We start from the raw sequence: 18,365 nt of genomic DNA, 5'->3' as shown, positions 1-18,365 counted from the left end.
TCCATGTATCATCATAAGTTCTGAACACTACCACACCTCTGTGAATTCAGCCCCTGTGATAGTGGATGTTGGAGGTAGCAAGGCAGTGATATGAAAATGACACCATGTATGCCCCTCAAATGCAGCCCTGGCGATGGGAGCTTACGGCAGTGCCATGATGAGGCCGTTCTTCAGTATAGAGAATGTTACAGGTGGCTATACCCTCACATGACAATAGACACCATACATACCTCACCGAATGCTGCCCCTGTGATGGGAGCCTCTGGTGGTGCCACGAGGAGGCCGTTCTTCAGTATAGAGAGAACGTTCGAGGTTGCAGTGCCGTGCCATAGAAGGCGATGGTTATCAAGCTTCCGGAACTTCTCTCTTTCGTCTTCACCCGGGCGCTGCAGCCGGTACATACACAACACCTTTTGTGTCGTGTCTGATGACAGATGTAAAGACAAAAGTTTATATCAAAGTGTATGTACTACCCCTTGCATCTGGCAACTTGATCAATTGTTTGGGTATCAAATACTTAATTCATACCCAGAGTACTTAGAATTATAAACACCTCCTTGTACAAGAGTTATTTATCAATGATTTGTAGTTTAATCTTCCAAATATCACTAAAAAAATCTGAGTACTTGATTGGAAGATTATCAGAGTACTCAAGTACCAAATGTAATTCTTGCTGCCATCATTAATGCATAGACAAATATCATAAGATTAAATGTCAAAGCACAAAATGTTTACTAATAGATGAAAATGTCTAGGGATAGATGTGTGTTCTGATGAACGATAAATATTATCAAAATATGCCTTTGTAAAGTCTTTGATTGGTAATGCCAAAATGGTAACATATCACTATTCTTTTAATGCCAATTTAACAAGTATGTTTAATCACTAGTATAAAGGCAAATTTGCAACATGCTGCACATGTGAATTGAATTTCACAGTAAAATAGAACATAACATAATAAAGCATTGTGAAGACATCAATGGTCTTACTAGAGCTGAGCATGTATTTGAGGATGTACTGAGACTCTACATCCTCCTCCCTGAGAGGTTCCACCGTGCAGCCCGTGGACTCATACAGGTAGTCCAGGGGGTTCACGTCTGCAAATAAAAACAACCAGGCATGAGCACAGATCTCCATGATTAAACTTTGCGCTAGAGCCTAAGAAAAAAGTCAAGTCAAACTCTTTTCAGGCTATTAGAAAATTTCACAATTAAGATTACATTTGTACATTAATTGACAAATTGTGGTGCTTGACTCACCACTGATGTGATATTGAGCCCCCAGCATCATCTTGCTAGCAGTCTCGAGATCCAGTAGCGTTGAAATGAGTCGCATCTGATTACGTATGGCCGATATATTGTGCAAGGGCTCGATGCGGTCATAGGCGTACCCCTCCATTGGGACCAGATTGTAGTAGGTCGTCGACTTTGTTGAGATCTACGTAGAACAGAACAGAATTTGTTATGATGATACATGTATATGACCTCTGGCTCATCATATGAATGGAAAATATAAAATGTTACTCAGATATACAGGTCCCATAATTGGATCAGACTACAGAAGGTCCTGAATTCCTTTGAAATCTACGTAGAATAGAACATAATTCATAACGATTAAACATTACAGCCATGGATCAGTAGTTAAACCAGGGCCATATTTATAAAGCTTTTTGGTGAAAATATTTAAAATACCTTCCATTTTTCATCAAATTTATTCATTTGCTTTTATTTAGTGATTTTTTTTCTGGCTCTTTTCATATCTTTGGTGTAAAATAGTTGTTAGTTTTCTTTAAATTCAACTTAGAAAAAAAGCATTTTATAACCAAGTTGGATTTTTTTACTATTAAAGATGCTTTATGAAAAAGGTCAAAAGTCAGACAAGTTGATTCCATTACAAGTCCTCCAGGTGTATTGCAATCTTATACTGAATCTGGTACAGGTTTATGAATGTCAATGACAACACCAGTGCTAGGCAAAACTTTGAAAAAAAAAGTTTAAATAGAAGCACATAAATATGATACATGTACAGTGATGTTAAGACCAAACTTTACAGTTTGTGCACTTCTAGTGAACTACTAGTTAGCAGGAAGTGCACTACATAGTGCACTAGGGTTAAGACAAGTGAAAGACTAAATGTAGTTAGTAAATTACCGTATTGCAATATTTTTGATGTTCATTGCTGTCAAATGACATGTTCTGTTTTCTCTTTTCCGTCTCTACAACCATTTCCCTGAAATAGATAAAACAAAACATTAACTGATTAAAATCTATATTCCATACATGTGTAATATACACATAACGAGTACATAGGTTTTAATTGTTTGTTTCAGTGTAAGATAACAATATCTTTCACTGAGTAAGCACCAAAAGCCATATTTCACGAGTATCTTTGACATGAGTGAAATTTACTTATGGTGTTCACCAGGTGAAGTATACTGCTATCTTACACTAAAACAAATCTTTATTTTTTCATCTTTATTTCATGCTAATACAGGTCTCATTGGTCCAGACAACTATGAACAAAGCAAAATAAATATCATTTTCACTGGGTTTTTCACGTAATCCTGAATGTCATTATATAAGCTAAACCTACCCTATTTCCTGCAGTATCAATCGTGCTTTTATAAGATTGTTCCTCTCAATGCGACCAAATGGCATGTACTCCTCTGCCATTTTGGATTTTAGTAAAGCTGCCTGCATCATTTCCACGTTACCCTGCAAGACATACATAACACGTACTTCATGTGCAGATTCCACATCAAATTCAAACATGAGTGCCTTGGAGCAAACACCAATTCTTGTATGTTGATGTTTTTCATTTAAATGAAAAAAAGCTATGAGCCTTGCTGTACATGTGCAACATCTCTACTGCGTTTGGTGGATGTTACACAAGTTTTATTTCAATATTTTGAAATTGGCCATGGTTAAAGGTTTGGCATTACAGTACCGAAGACACCAGGGCTATGACCATAACCTTCTGTTTTCCGAAAAATAAATGCATCAGATGAGAATATTATTTTCAAACTAAGCATGTATTCAAGTAAATGTATGCTGCAAACAGACACTGATCTTTTATGAGTATGTGACTAACTTAAAAAAACAACGGAAGTTAATATTTTCCATTCTGGAAGCAGATTTGATTTTATATACTCATAAGTTACTTTTCTATTTTGACCAAGGAAAGGATATGTACAACTTATAAAACAATCTTTTCAACAAAGTCTTAACAAATACTTAAATGCTCACCAATTCCTTGAAGAGAGCCTGTACAGCGGTTGAAAGGCGTGATGGAATGCTGGACTCGAGTTTGAAGTCCACCCTGAGAGCTGACTGGGGCTGTTCTGTCTTGACCAATGTGTACTTCTTTGGCTGGCTCACAAACCTGGACAGTACACATGACAGTTATATATAAGCATACTTCTTGTTTTAAACATCTGTCAGGGCACTGGTCAAAGATAATGTGAGCTAATCAGGTAGGTAAGCTTAGTTTGTTGAGCAATATGAAAACAAGGTCTCCCAGCTCGGATCCTCGGCTTGCCTGCATAATTTTTTAGTCTGAAACAATAGCATGTCATACAATATACATAAACTAAATTAACCATGGGTGACAATCACTACTTAATTCTACTCTGCATTTTTTATTTGGAGCCGGAGTTACCCTAAGAAACAAACCATTCTGCTTGGTTACTATCATCCAAGCTCACTTGCACCCTATTCAGTAATCCAGAGCTCACCAATGATCGTACAAGAAGACAGACATCAGAACTATGCAGGATTGTAAGGTAGTACAAATATGTTAAATGAAATTGCAGATAATTAACAAAATGCATGTACTATAACTATGCAAAAGTGGTGCCATGTGAACACCAACACTTGCCTGTTATTTTTCAGTAAAAAGGGGACATAACTCAACTGTTTAACCCAGAGTTATGGGCCGAGCTATACATGTGTGTTGTTTTCTCTGGGAATATGTGTGCAAAGCTTCATTTCAATATCTGCACAGTTTTTTTGTAATGGCCAAAGTGCAACTGTTTCTATGCTGACAACAATGATTATACCTTCACTTTTACTTTGAAAAAAATACAGAATAGCTTAAAACAGATACTGACAAGTCAAATCACGTCACTAAAATTAGACTTTTGGATAAACAAGCCCAAATTCGTATACTATTGCTTGACATCAAAGATTTAAACAAAGCCCTGCAATATAAAAATCAAAATTTGAGGAAGCCTGGGAGACATTTTACCAGAGCAGGACTTGCTGGCTTGTGTTAATTTTGACCACTGCCAACCTATTCTATATAGGTCCCTACTGTTTCGGCTACTTACTCCTTCACTGCAGTCCACTTGTTTCCAGTCTTGGACTTGAAGATCTGGCAGAAACTTGTCACAGCCTCTGACAGGTTCTGGTATGGAGTTTGCTGGTACTGGCCCGAATCCCCTATTCGGCCCCATTTGGTGAATAGAATGTAAATGCTTTTGGCTTTATGATAAATGATTTGCATTTTGTAAAAGTTATAAGTGTCACTGAGTAAACTTCGCACTTCTATTTTAGAGAGGATGACGTCGTATGGCAATCCCTGGGTTTTGTCAAACTCAACTTCCCTGAAAAACATAACAAACAAAATCAAAATATACATTCATGCATTTTCAATACATACAAACTATAAATAGTAAAGTTACAATCAAAAGATTCAACACTGTAACAATATGATTGCTAGTTAAATGCTTCCAAAATTGCAAGGTTAGGTTCGGGCTATTCCAGTAAAACATATAACCTATGGGGGGGAAGGCAATTATTTAAATATTATATGGTTGGGTGTCTTTTTTCGACAATTTGTACCCCGCAAGGGTAAATTTGCTTCTGTAGGGGGGTGGTATGATTTAAAAGTGCCTTACCCCCTGGGTTTATATGTTTTAATTGAATAGCCCATACAAGGGATTTTAATATGCTTGTTGATATGACAGACACTACATGCATATTCATCATCAAGCTAGGACTGAGAATGACTTCCAGATAATTAGCTGTACTACTTTTTATTTACACAATTTAATTTTTTTCCCTAATTATTTAATCCTAAGTGGTACTGGTACTTTAATAGTTTTCGGACATCATAATAATCAAGATAAACTATATTTTTTCTAGTAAAATCAAGATCATAAATGAAATTAACCTCACTGCAATACGCTCCTGAAGCCTACTAATCTTATGAACTTAACACAAAAATGGCAGCACTGCCCATTTTTAACAGCCATAAGGAAGTACCTCCTGTTAGAGATCTAACTCACAACATCTTGGGTGAGAGGCAGACAACTTGATACCTTAACCCCTCTCAAACTGCACAGATAATAGCATAATATATCAACTACACCAACCTCTAATAATAAACACATCTTCAACACCCAAAGCCCACTATAGAACACGTACCCTCCGACAGCTGCCATGCACTGTTGGTCCACTTTACACCTCACATTCTTATTCCCGTCCTCATCCGGGGCGGGTGTTATCTTCTTCAACATCTCTTCTGCATCTTTCTCATACTTCCTCGCCACTGGTGACGATCCCTGGTTTTCCTTTTTGAATGGACTGTATGTCACTTTTTCCTGAAAACATGATTTGTTAGAAATGAGTAGTTTTAAACATTAAAACAAAGGGAAGTAATTTATTTAAATACACACATGACCTGTAAATGTTAATTTTGGTTCTATAAAAAAAATGTACATGCTCATAAAAGAACACCAGAAATGTTTTCTTTTCTTCCTTTTCCTCCACCCCTAGAATTTTTTCTGTGTCCTAATTTCAACCTATCCACTCAAGCCTGGAGGGCCAACATTTCATAACAATAACAGCTTGAAAAACCTACTAGCAACTTGCAAATCGAGAAGTTAAAGAGTTTTCAGTGAGCCACAAAAGCAATTTTGTTTATACCTCTTAAAATTTACTATGATTAAATAGTGCTACCATACACATCAGATAAAATAAATCACACCCCCCGATTACCTGTTTCTCGGACTCCACCTTCAGTAGAGATTGCAGACGCTTTACAAGCCGCGGGGCCCCGTTTTTCAGAGCCAGCTGTAGGGGTGTGTCTCCTGCCGCGTCCTTAATGTCCAATGGTGCTCCAGCACGGGCAAGCATATATAGATGGTCTTCGCATTCAAATGTGCCATAATCCATTGGGCACACAAGATGGTGGACCACGTTACGACCAGCATTGTCCACAGCTGCAAGGTTGACAGGGCTAGTCTTCACTACTACCTCAAACTCATCTGCAGAACAAATATAAAATGTATTGTCAGTAGCAAATTCTAATAACAGGGCCTTAAAATTTGAGTCCAGATTTGAGACTCAGAAAATTTAACACTTTTTATATAATCAGTGCATGTCATAATGAATCTTTCATAAATATTTCATGTAATTCAATCAGCAATATTATTTACCAATGCTCTGCTTAGAGCAAGAAACACAGTTTCAGTTTTGAGTCTTGTGTTCGTAAAAATGGGCACAGGTCTAATGTAATAATTTTCTTTCATACACACGTACATTAATCTACAAGTATGTGAATAAAAGATCTACAGCCTCTCATGTGAGATTACTCGATGCATGTTTCATATCAGCTAATAGCTGCCATTCCAATCAAGCTCAAATATCAAAATCAATCAATATATACTAATTTAATCCTAACAGTACCTTTATTATTTTCAATGGAGGTTGGTACCCTTCTCATCGAGGGTTGTTTGGAGCCGAGGCGGGGCAGGGCAAGTTGCCTGTCCCCTTCATCTTCATCATCATCGTCAACGACGTCAGTGTCATGGTCGGAACCATCGTCATCCATCCCAGCATCTTCATCAACATTCTCCTCATCTTGCTCTTCATCGTCTGTTGCATCTATTTATATATAGGGGTTAATTATTTGTTTCAGTGAAAGATCAAAATATATTTCAATGAGTGAGCACCAAATGATATATTTTAGCCACAAGTAAAATATTAAATCACTTTATTGTTCTGGAAGAGAAATATATTCAATGCTATCTTACACTGAAACCCATTTTTTATTGTGGGCCTGTAATTTGAGTTAAATATCATTTCATTGCACTTTTTTTTAGAAAGATGCACTAATTTGTATACGCACATTTCAGAAATGATGATGTTAAATTGTGTCCCAGCCATGTGCGCATTGACATTTGATTTGGAACTAAAAGCAGGCTAAAAAATTTAGCTGTTTGAAACAGTGATGAAATATCAATTTTATTTCACTGATTAATCAGGCCGCATTAAATAATGAACTTAAATCTGTCTGAAGTTAAAGAAAAGAATTAGAGTGTTTTGATTGGACTGTAAACATAACTGTGTGTGTTCATGTGTGTAGGGGCAATACTTTTGGAGCTACACATGTACATACAACACAAACAAATTGAGACACAACCAACTTAACTCCTATAAAGCCTACATGAAAGGACTGTAATAAAGACAAGCTTACCTCCATAGCCTTCATTTTCATCATCGTCATTCTCCTGCGTTCCCTTGTCGTCATCATTGTCTTCATCATCATCATCATCATCATCTTCAGCACCATCTGCTGCCGTAACAGCAAACACCTGTCTTGAAAACTTCTTCTTCAACTGAGGTACAGTGTCATCAGCTGAACCAGTCTGCTTCTCCTTGTAGTCATAGTCCAGGAGAATCTTGGTTATCAGACGGCAATTCTGAAAAAATAATTGAAAGCATGATATGATGTATCAATGTCCTACACAGTAACCTCCCTTGTCAAGTTCTGCTACCACGTACAATAAACAGCTAGATTTCAGCCACTGACTCATTGAAAATTATTTAATTGATCTGATTGTGGTATTGATTTTATCTTTAAAATATTTCTTATCTTCAAGATTTGAGTTTTGGCCATGGTTAAAGTTTTTGCCAGGTGCTGCTGCCGCCACTGATGTCAATGACACCAAGGCTACCTCCACCATTTTCCTTTGAAACACAGAGAAGCTAAATTGAGGATATTACCACTCTGACTGCATGCATGATGGGGGTGAGGCCATTCTCATCTGGCATGTTTGGGTTGGCACCATTCTTGAGTAAAAAGCGAACCAGGTCTTCATCGTCATTATAAATAGAGGCCACAAGTGGGGTCATCTTCCTGCCCTCTCCTGGCTTGTTGAAGTCAAGGAGGGCACCTGCCATACACACGTCAAACAGTGGTGTCGGGGGCCAGCTTACTGCATACGGAACCTCCACACTCGCACACTTGTCTAAGAGAAGTTTCAGACATCCACTGGAAAGGTGAAGGTCCAATTAGCAAAAGCGTGCAAAAACTAGGTGCTTAATGAAAATTCTTCTACATATATGGTGAAATTTTACGCAGACATTTTTGGAGATTTATCAAAAGCTAGGTATGTATATAAAAAAAGAGCTTGCTCTCACAAACTCTGTATTCCTTATTTTTACTTAGAAGTTTTTTTGAGTGAAAAAGCGAGAGAGCAAGTGAGAAGCTAGCAAGTACATAGACCAAATGCTTTCAATTTTTTGATTTCTTGAGAACTTGCTTATGCTTATAACATTTAAAGCCAATCATTGACAAACATCATTTCATACATTAAATGAATCACTGGGACATCTCATAACTTACAATCTGTTGTCATTCTTTTCTTTCTGATGCATGCGAGTCTGGTTCCAGAACAGGGCCACCAGCACTGTACGCCCAAACTTGTCCTTTTGATTCAGGTCAGCTGTTGTGTTGTCTGTAGCCATAATTAAGCCATACATCAATAAACATTAAGCACAGAAAGAAAGATATACATGTATGTTGATATTTACTTGCTGTCCAATTCACAGTAAATATTTATACTGCGAAACTGATGTGTCCCCTGTCCGCAGCGCCTTTAATTTTCCTAGTAAAATGACCATGACCTAAATTGATAGGGGTCATGAATTTACATTTTTACATTGACCAATGTCTATACCAAGTTTGAAGACATCTACACAACTTGTTCAAAAGTTATTGATTAGAAAGTAAAGTGCAATGTCAATGACACAGCCAGACAAAGTTATCCACATGTGTCTGCCATGCTCTGCAGGTCACACAACAAATATCCAAGCAGACACCATTAATAGAATGTTAAATGCAAGCATGGCCTAGCAAATTTCGAAATTAAAACAAGAAATAGGTAAGAGAGAAGAACAACAGTATTTCCTGACATTGAATAAGATGCTATGTATTGAGTGTTTTTTTTTCCACTTTAAAGAGAATAATGGCAGGGTCCTTTGATACAAGAAAAATAACTTTGTTTTTGGCAAAAAGGGGAATAGTACAATGGTTCATATAATGTGCAACTTGTTTCCAAACCTTTCATTCAACAAACGTATTGACATATTCATGACTGGCACTATATTGATACATTTGCTAAATGTAAAGAGGTCAACGCTCCTCTAAAAAAAGTAAATCCAGTATACATTTTTTCAAGTGGATTTTTTTTACATGGGTAAGGGGAAAAGAATACTATATACTTTTTCAGGAGGCTTATCGTGCCAAAATTCAGCCCAAAAGGGCAAAAAAACAAACTGTTAATACATGTAAAACTCACACCAGTATAAGAGTATGTCCCACAATGAAAGTTTAAAGCATTGAACAAGATAAAAAAATTGGATTTGCCTCCATCCAGGGGTTCCATTTTGTTTGAAAGAAGGAAGGTAAATGATAAAAGTAGGCGGGTCTGGTAGAACTTTTCCTAGTAAAGTTCAAATGTGCAGCAGAAAAAAGAAGACAACAATTGCCGTGCCTGTTACCTGTCTGCACAGTCATTTTGAAATCTCTGTATATCTCCTTTTGTACTAACCGAGGAAGAACTTGAACATGTCCAGGGGCTGGTGAAGCAGTGCGGCATACACGAGTGGGACCCTGCCATATGTGTCAAGGTCAGACATAGACACGCCCTTTTCCAGCAATACTTTCCCCACCTGTGGAGGAAATCATCAGAAAATAAAAGCCACATAGATGTAAGTTCTTCTTTTTCTAAGGTCACTTAAATCTTTATGCTTTCAACTGCTACCTCCCTTAAAACACCTGATTATAAGGTACAGTAAAACTGCGATCGCTCGAGCTTGCCGGGGACACAGCCTAAACCTTGAGGGAACCGATGTTTCAAACGACCCGATTTTCAATTCTCCAATCTTTTATGAAATATCTATATAAGTTTAAAGTGGTTTGTTCACTAAGACACCGATTATGTGTTGTGGATATCGCTCATATGTTCAAAGGCTGCCGTATACTATATGTATACTTAATATAAAATGTAAAAGAATTATCAATTAATGAATGAATAGAAATTTTTATTTTTACAAATCTGCCATATTTCCAGCAAAGTGACATGAAGGAATTCTTTTCAGAGATTCCGATGTTGCATCGATATGGTAGTGTTTATTCATATTTTTGTTACTCATTACCTTTTTACAATAAACTTCTCGGCATTAACTTCTTATAATTATCTTCTAAAATGCCCATATCAACTAATCGGTCATGCGTTAACAGTGTTAAACGGTTTTTCACATCTTATCAAATTGCCTTTCAACTGTCATTGCAATTTGTACAACTTAAAATCTTAATAACCAGAATTGTTTGTTTATTTTGGAGCACGCATTCGGGAAAAAGTGTGAAATTATGACCTCGAGGGAGCCATAAGGTTTTGTGCATGATTTGTGTACTTGGTACCGAGTAAATTGCTCGACTCCTCGACATAATTAGGTTTTGATGCAGCGTAGGTATATTTTATATGAAAATAAAATAAAAAAAGTTCGGGACCAAGCTCCGACCTCGAGGGAACTCCGGTTCTCGAACGACCGCTTGTTCGAACGAGCGCAGTTTTACTGTATATATATACTGACATCAATAAACAACATGTCTGACTCACAAGCCAAATCTTATAAAATTTCAATGAGTCTGGTAGAAAATTTGCAAAAATATAAAACAGACAAAGACCAAAATGTAGCAAAACAAGATTTTGGTCTGGTTACTCTTGAAGGTTATTCACAATGGGCTGTTTTTTTGCAGAACTGTTTTTAAGTTAGCAATGTTGTTAACATCACTGTATCTAACTTTCAAAACTTAACTACTATAAAGTTTCATGACCAAACTTGTGACCTGCATTAAATTTTACAAATATGGAGATTTATGTTGCATCTGTACTTGATTTATTTAAATATTTGAGCACATCATAAAATATTTCTTGTCTTTAAAAGTTATTATAAACTAAGCCATAAAAAATGTTGTCAACTTTGTCAAAGATCTGAATAATAGGCCTATTGTACATGTATGCAACTCCAGTCCGATGTGACTCACCTTAAGCTGCAGTTGCAGGTCGCTCCTACTGACTGACTGAGCGAGAGTGTGAAGCAGGTTCTGCTTGTCCTGGTTACGATAGCCAGTGACAACTTTCGCATCCTTTACACGCTGCAGGTGACGCAGGGCGATGTGATACTTCTTCACTTTCATGGCCGACTGAAAATACAGTGTTGGATACAAATCATTTGGTTCTGGTGTTCTTTTTCATATTCCATATCAACATAACTGCGGTTTCAGCCTACAGTCAATCATTGATCATTAATCAAAAGAGTTACTCGCAGACATTGGTAACAGGACACAAAGTAGCCATAACTTAAAAGACCAAAACAAATCTGCATAAGTATTTTTCAAAAAAAAGTTAAACAAGTACAGGGCTAGTATTCAATATAGAATATATTCTTATCCTTAGACATGCTTGAGTGATTCTACTCAGCCTATTGGTCAGTGAAATATATAGACCAATCAAAACATTTAGTTTCTGATCTTAAATATAATTTAAATCTAAGTTGCTTATTGATTACGGCCCCTGTACACTATGGGTAGTATTTTGCATCAGGAAACATATGTGACATACACTTTAAACTCCGTTTAAATGAGAGGTCTAAAGGTATAGGCTTCGGCCTCTAACTAAAGAGGTTTTATGCTTTCTAATGTTCTCTAAAATGGACATCAGTACTGCTTTCTACCGAGTAACTCAACAGTTATTCATCTCAGCTAGCAGCTGTCTTTGGAATCAATCTTAAATAAATCAATGCAAACTAAACCAACCTCGATTGCCCTGCCTGTGAGGCCCGTGCTATCCAAGACCATATGGGCCACACCCTGTAGTTCTCCGGATATAGCCGCCTGCAACATTACATGTATAAAGTAAGAAAATAACCTGAGGGCATTAACTCTAAAATACCATACAAAAAAATAATGGTTCTTTGCACAGCACTTCTCCTGAAACCAGATAAATGTGTATGAAGTTGAAGTAAATAAATCAAGAACATATGGAGTTATGGAGAAAAGTAGACTTGTCCTGATGTCCAAGGACAGACAAACGGACCGTCCTACAGTTGATTCCTCTATAGCCCCAATCATCAAACGGTGGGGGTCTAATAAAAAAAATAAAAAAATATATGGTTCAATATTGTGTTCCCTGCCAAACAAATAATGAAATGGTTACATTTTGTTTTGTGTCTCATGGTTTATCAATAGTCAGTGTTTGTATTACCAGTTAAGCCTTCTTTCATTTAAATCACAGACAAAACACAGTTAGTCACATGAGACCTTAAGGCTTTAGGAGTGAAACCATCAAGAAGCTGCAGATAATTTAGTCACACAAATTGCAGAAGCCAGGACAGATGTGAAATAAGCATCTAAATTCATTAAATTGACTAAAACAACAAAAATTATTGAAATTTACAGGACTGGGTTTGACACTAAAAGGAGTCTGAGAATATTAAATTTGCCGGGGCTCCTAGATTTTGGAGCTATATGTAATAATTAATGATATTTTGCATCTATTGGACTCCTGTTTCAAGTTCATCTTGTTTAAATAATGCACAACAAATTATTTAAAGATTTTAACTTTCTGTATGATTATTGATTCATCTTAAACCCCTGAACATCTCAACAATGACTCTTACTCCATACATTTGTATATAGAAGTCAAATGAACTCCAGTACAAACACAGCTAGTGTGTTACACTGCACAATACATAAACATGTCTGTAAACTGACCTCGTAAATATCAAATGTGGTATCCTTGCAGCTTGTGTCAATATTCCTGAACGGAATCCAGGACCAGATAGGTATCTTTTCCTTGGCAGGGTTATCGCTGGCAGGGTTTTCGTAATAATTCCTCCAGTCCTGGGGCTCACCGGCGGGTATTACGATACTGGTGTCTACCTTGGCTCCCTTCTGTAGCAGCACTATCGCACAACTGAAAAATTGAAAAATACAGTACGTGTTAGTCAGAAACTTATAGCCATACACCTTGAACACCAATTCATACAGTATAGTCATTTACATTATAGTCGAAACCTGTTGGCTTGATATTCAAGGGACCAGCCAAAACCTCGTGAATATCAAGCCAAGCAGGAATGCTTACATAGAGTAAAAACAAGGAAATCGGGCCAAGCGGTATTAAGCCAATGGATTTTGACTGAAGTACAATAACAAGCTTTTTCCTTTGAGAGCCAGTATTATGAAAGAATTACTTTGATAATCTAATGATCAAATACCAGACTAAAATGAGTTATTTGTTATATTTGCATTTCGTGGGGTGAAAGCAAAACGATCTAAGTGACATGATATAAAGTAGCAGATAGAACCTTTTTTGCTTTCAATACTTGATTTAAAACTAACACATGACTGGGCACAGACAACTATTGTACCAAATTTTTGCATATTTTTATAACAAAGTATTTCCTACAATTACCGATATAGGTACAAAGTTTATATTTAAATTTATAATTTAAATTTGTATATCACCTGTCATGCTTGTGTTTGAATCTTACACCACAGTGTTTCTTACATTTACTGATATATATATGTACAGTGTATATATTTAAATATATCACCTGTCATGTTTGTGTTTGAATCTTACACCACAGTGTTTCTTACATTTACTGATATATATATGTACAGTGTATATATTTAAATTAGGGATGCAAACGAATTTGAATATTCGAATATTCGATCAAACGTTTGGTATTCGAATGTCAAAATCGGTATTCGAATATTCGATGTTTTTTTTGTTGAATAATAATAATAATAAATATTTTGCCTACAACTATGTTGTTGTATTTAAGATTCGTTTGTCTTGTTTAAACAACGATTGGCCCATAATGCCAGAGGTGTGAATGTGATGACAATACACTAAACACGCGGCATGTATCATTTAGGGACATATCGTCGGGTACTATAAAAAGTCCCCGTGTTTTTACAATAACTAGCTTAATCTAAAAACACGGGGAGTGACAGAAAACGACAAGTGACAGAAAAAAATCCAATTATTTTAGGTAAATTGCTTCTACCAATTAAGAAAATCTAAAATAGACTAGTTCCCAAGTTGGTTTAGTTTTTCCGTAGTTTATATATTATAGGTCAATCCCAGAACGAGGCTGCTCGTCCTACGGAGACTCTCCATTGGCACATAACGCCATTTGACCAAAAATCCATCTAGGTTCACGTTGTTTACAAATATGAAGGCAGAGGAATATTAATAAAAAGTTTTTGTTAATTTTTCTCTGTTGATAAAGTATGACTTTTTGTCTTTCTGAAATGAAGAATTTCAGAGGCGTATTTGGTGTTATTCAGGGTCCGCCACGCGTAATTATTACGACAAGGAAAAGCTAAAATGCCCCGGCTATTACTTTAGAGAATATTATAAAAGTTTACTACAACTTTTAAAAGATGTATTTTGGTAATCGAATATTCGTTCGAAAGAATTACCGAATATTCGAATATCAATTTTGCCATTCGTTTGCATCCCTAATTTAAATATATCACCTGTCATGCTTGTGTTTGAATCTTATACCACAGTGTTTCTTACATTTACTGATATATATATATGTACAGTGTATATATTTAAATATATCACCTGTCATGCTTGTGTTTGAATCTTACACCACAGTGTTTCTTACATTTACTGATATATATATGTACAGTGTATATATTTAAATATTACCTGTCATGTTTGTGTTTGAATCTTACACCACAGTGTTTCTTACATTTACTGATATATATATGTACAGTGTATATATTTAAATATTACCTGTCATGTTTGTGTTTGAATCTTACACCACAGTGTTTCTTACATTTACTGATATATATATGTACAGTGTATATATTTAAATATATTACCTGTCATGTTTATGTTTGAATCTTACACCACAGTGTTTCTTACATTTACTGATATATATATGTACAGTGTATATATTTAAATATTACCTGTCATGTTTGTGTTTGAATCTTACATCACAGTGTTTCTTACATTTACTGATATATATATGTACAGTGTATATATTTAAATATATTACCTGTCATGTTTGTGTTTGACCGCCAGGGACAGAGCTGTGTGGCCCTTGTTGTCTGCAGCCAGCAGTGGTACCTTCCGCTGTAATAATTATTCATGTCAAATAACAACAAACAGGACTACATGTATATTTCGTCAGTCCAGAACTGAAAATCATTACAGATCGAAGTTGTACATTGAGATTATCAACAAAGCATTACAATCAGATTGTAAATGCCTTACATGGACTCATTCCTGTTTTGTTTAATAGGTCATACATCAATTTCTTTTTTATTTGGTGTGACGGGCTTGTTTCTAAAAGAAAACATCATCCAAAGTTCAATTTATAACTCTACTAGTAATAATTTCTTAGACATAACATAGAAAACTCTCTCCCTTATCATTTCCTCTATCATATCATAATAGGCCTGAAGTAACAAAATAATGTTCATAAGATTAACTGCCAGGAACTGCCTACATAAAATCTGCGAGTCCCTTGACTTGACTTTGGAGATGATACTGAAAGCTCTTGTCAGTGCATTTAGTACAAAGCCCAATATCTCCACCCCCAACCCACTTCAACTCTCTAACCTGTAGAAGGTGTACACAGGAGATTGTGGCCCCACGTGTAGCAGCAAGGTGTAGCGATGTGCGTCCGTCTGTGTCACGCGAGTCAAGGTCACGACCTCCCATGGCATCCACCAGCACACTCACAAGCTCTATCGGGTCCACACGAGACCGGCTCTCTGGGCTGAAAATAGGCACTGGTTGATCAGTAATGGGCCTGACATTAATGTATATTATATTCAAGATTTTATTCAACACATGACTTTTTATGAGACAATATGCCGATTGTTCAAAACCTTTTTTGGGCCAATTGTTCAGAACTTTTTTAAAGTTAACAATGTTGTTAACGGCATCGTTGTTAACTCTTTAAGATGAAAAATTCAATGATGTGCTGATATAATTAAGAAAAACAAGCAAAGATGAATCAGTTTTCTCAATTAGTACCGCAAATCACAAGTTTGTCTTTGAAACTTTCACAGTATCAAAGCATTAAAAGTTATCGACGTTATTAACTTTAATTCTGAACAATTATCTCATAGACTAATACTTCATATTAATCTAATGTACCTGTAAGTACACTAATCAAACATTTCAACTTAAGAATAAGTCTGAATTGCCCTGTGTTCATATTTACAACCTTGGATATCAATGTCAACAAAAACATGACAAAATTATTGATGATAATTTATGTCTATAATATATAAAATTATAACAGAATGATTAACATTCATCAGATGCGAAGAATATTTACACGAAAAGAAGAGATGAATAACAAACAAGAGCAGAGAGAATCCTAAAGCTAGTCTGTATTCCCCCCTTTAAAACAACTTGACTATAGAAGTCAAGAGTTATGGTCCTTCCTGTACATGTGCTAATTGTCTGTGTCAATATGAGTACCAAATTTAAGTTCAACAACATGAATGGTTTTGAGTTATGGTCAAAGTTTATGTTTTTGCTCAACAACCCCGATGAGGACAAGGACACCTATGCTATCACAATACCCCTACATTTTTTATTAAAAAAACAACAACAGACAAGCTGAAAATGCACTTACTCTGACTGAGAGATGAAAGCGTAATGTAGGGGTAGCCTATTTTTCTCATCCCGAGCAAGAACGTTTGCTCCACGAGCCAGCAGAAACTCCTCAAGCTCTGTAGAAGCATTTGCCTTTCCTGTGTTGGCCAGAACAGCGGCATGGAGGGCTGTAAACTTCCCCATGTTGATATCCGCACCGGCCTCTAAAAGCAGCTGTGCAATCTCGATCACAAAACTGTCGTTCACTGAAGATTTCAAATACATTTCAGTACTCTCTGTGCAAAATATCTGTACTGGATGAGTACCTAAATCGGAACAGTACCTAAATATGGAACACTCGTTATAAAAGCGTCTTTCCGAACACGATGGATTTATTTACGATTTGAATCAATATAGACGCTTGCCTTAGATACAAGTTCCAAAGAACACGATACTTAGTTAAATATTTCAAATGCTGCTATCATTCGAAGTTTTTCATGTTCAAATGTCAATACCTCACACGCGGCGGAATGACTTCATGCTTGCCACAATCACAGAATACTGGTACAGTCTGATTTTTTTTTACTTAAATAATCAAATTTTACTTACAAAAGTGACAAAAAACAAGCTGGAAATAAACTAAGTTATTTAATTACTAAAACAAAACATGAAGCAATAATTTTAAAAGGATACATGAAAATAAATAACAAGTTAAAACTGTTCCATATATTTAGGTACTCCAAGGACAAAAATGGCAGTCATTGACTGTGCGGTTAATAAAGTACTTTTCATGCAGATTGGTTGTATCTTGAACAATACCATTTATATCAACTAATTGGTCTTGAATCCTAGTATGCTGATGACAAATTTTGTAGTTGGGGTGCAAGTCAAAAACAAAATATTTCAAAAATTGTGCCAAAAGTGTTCCAATTTAGGTACTCACCCAGTATCAGTCATACAATGGTATTTTTTATAGAAAAAATATCTTAAACAAATTCAAGTATTATTGTTCAATAAATCACTACAAGCCTAAATGTTTATGGAGCCTTTTAAACTAGAGCTATCACAGTCGTGATGAATACCCCCAGATGCAGCTTGGACATAGGAATGGTTTTGGAATTAAGAGTAAAATGTGAATGAAATAGCAGGTGCACAATAACCTATGCCTTCGGACATTTCTATGAAGCTCCATGAGTGTAGTTGCAATCCTTTCAATACATTTGACACTAAAAAAATCCTTTTTTTTAAAACTTATTCAAGAGCCATAACACTTAATACAGGTGCCATAATTCTTCTTAGAGTCAGTCTCAGAGTGAAATGTAAAAAGAATGTCAGGTGCACAACAGCTCGTGCTGACCAACATTCGTAAGAAGTTTGATGCGTGTTGATGCAATACTTTTGAAGCTACAAGCGACTCAAACAAATTCAGACAAGTTTTTAC

At 36.1% G+C, this 18,365-nt stretch overlaps 1 protein-coding gene across 3 annotated transcripts in view; it reads right to left on the bottom strand.

Annotated features, from left to right (window-relative positions):
- The window catches only part of LOC128208001 (poly [ADP-ribose] polymerase tankyrase-like), a 49,775-nt gene that overhangs the window by 5,171 nt on the left and 26,239 nt on the right, over nucleotides 1-18,365 (bottom strand). For all 3 annotated transcript variants that reach the window (XM_052911246.1, XM_052911248.1, XM_052911247.1), the window contains exons 31-50: nucleotides 16,965-17,190; nucleotides 15,935-16,094; nucleotides 15,369-15,445; nucleotides 13,066-13,267; nucleotides 12,109-12,186; nucleotides 11,338-11,496; nucleotides 9,839-9,959; nucleotides 8,632-8,743; nucleotides 8,010-8,277; nucleotides 7,480-7,705; nucleotides 6,690-6,887; nucleotides 6,000-6,268; nucleotides 5,427-5,602; nucleotides 4,328-4,603; nucleotides 3,246-3,381; nucleotides 2,593-2,714; nucleotides 2,151-2,229; nucleotides 1,260-1,437; nucleotides 990-1,097; nucleotides 231-424 (exon numbers count right to left, since the gene is read on the bottom strand). In XM_052911246.1, coding sequence (XP_052767206.1) covers nucleotides 231-424; nucleotides 990-1,097; nucleotides 1,260-1,437; nucleotides 2,151-2,229; nucleotides 2,593-2,714; nucleotides 3,246-3,381; nucleotides 4,328-4,603; nucleotides 5,427-5,602; nucleotides 6,000-6,268; nucleotides 6,690-6,887; nucleotides 7,480-7,705; nucleotides 8,010-8,277; nucleotides 8,632-8,743; nucleotides 9,839-9,959; nucleotides 11,338-11,496; nucleotides 12,109-12,186; nucleotides 13,066-13,267; nucleotides 15,369-15,445; nucleotides 15,935-16,094; nucleotides 16,965-17,190 — 3,365 coding nt within the window. The remainder of the gene's footprint in view (nucleotides 1-230; nucleotides 425-989; nucleotides 1,098-1,259; nucleotides 1,438-2,150; nucleotides 2,230-2,592; nucleotides 2,715-3,245; nucleotides 3,382-4,327; nucleotides 4,604-5,426; nucleotides 5,603-5,999; nucleotides 6,269-6,689; nucleotides 6,888-7,479; nucleotides 7,706-8,009; nucleotides 8,278-8,631; nucleotides 8,744-9,838; nucleotides 9,960-11,337; nucleotides 11,497-12,108; nucleotides 12,187-13,065; nucleotides 13,268-15,368; nucleotides 15,446-15,934; nucleotides 16,095-16,964; nucleotides 17,191-18,365) is intronic.

The sequence above is a fragment of the Mya arenaria genome, chromosome 11 (assembly GCF_026914265.1).
Source record: "Mya arenaria isolate MELC-2E11 chromosome 11, ASM2691426v1".
NCBI lineage: Eukaryota > Metazoa > Mollusca > Bivalvia > Myida > Myidae > Mya > Mya arenaria.
This window is presented reverse-complemented; position numbering and strand designations above follow the sequence as displayed.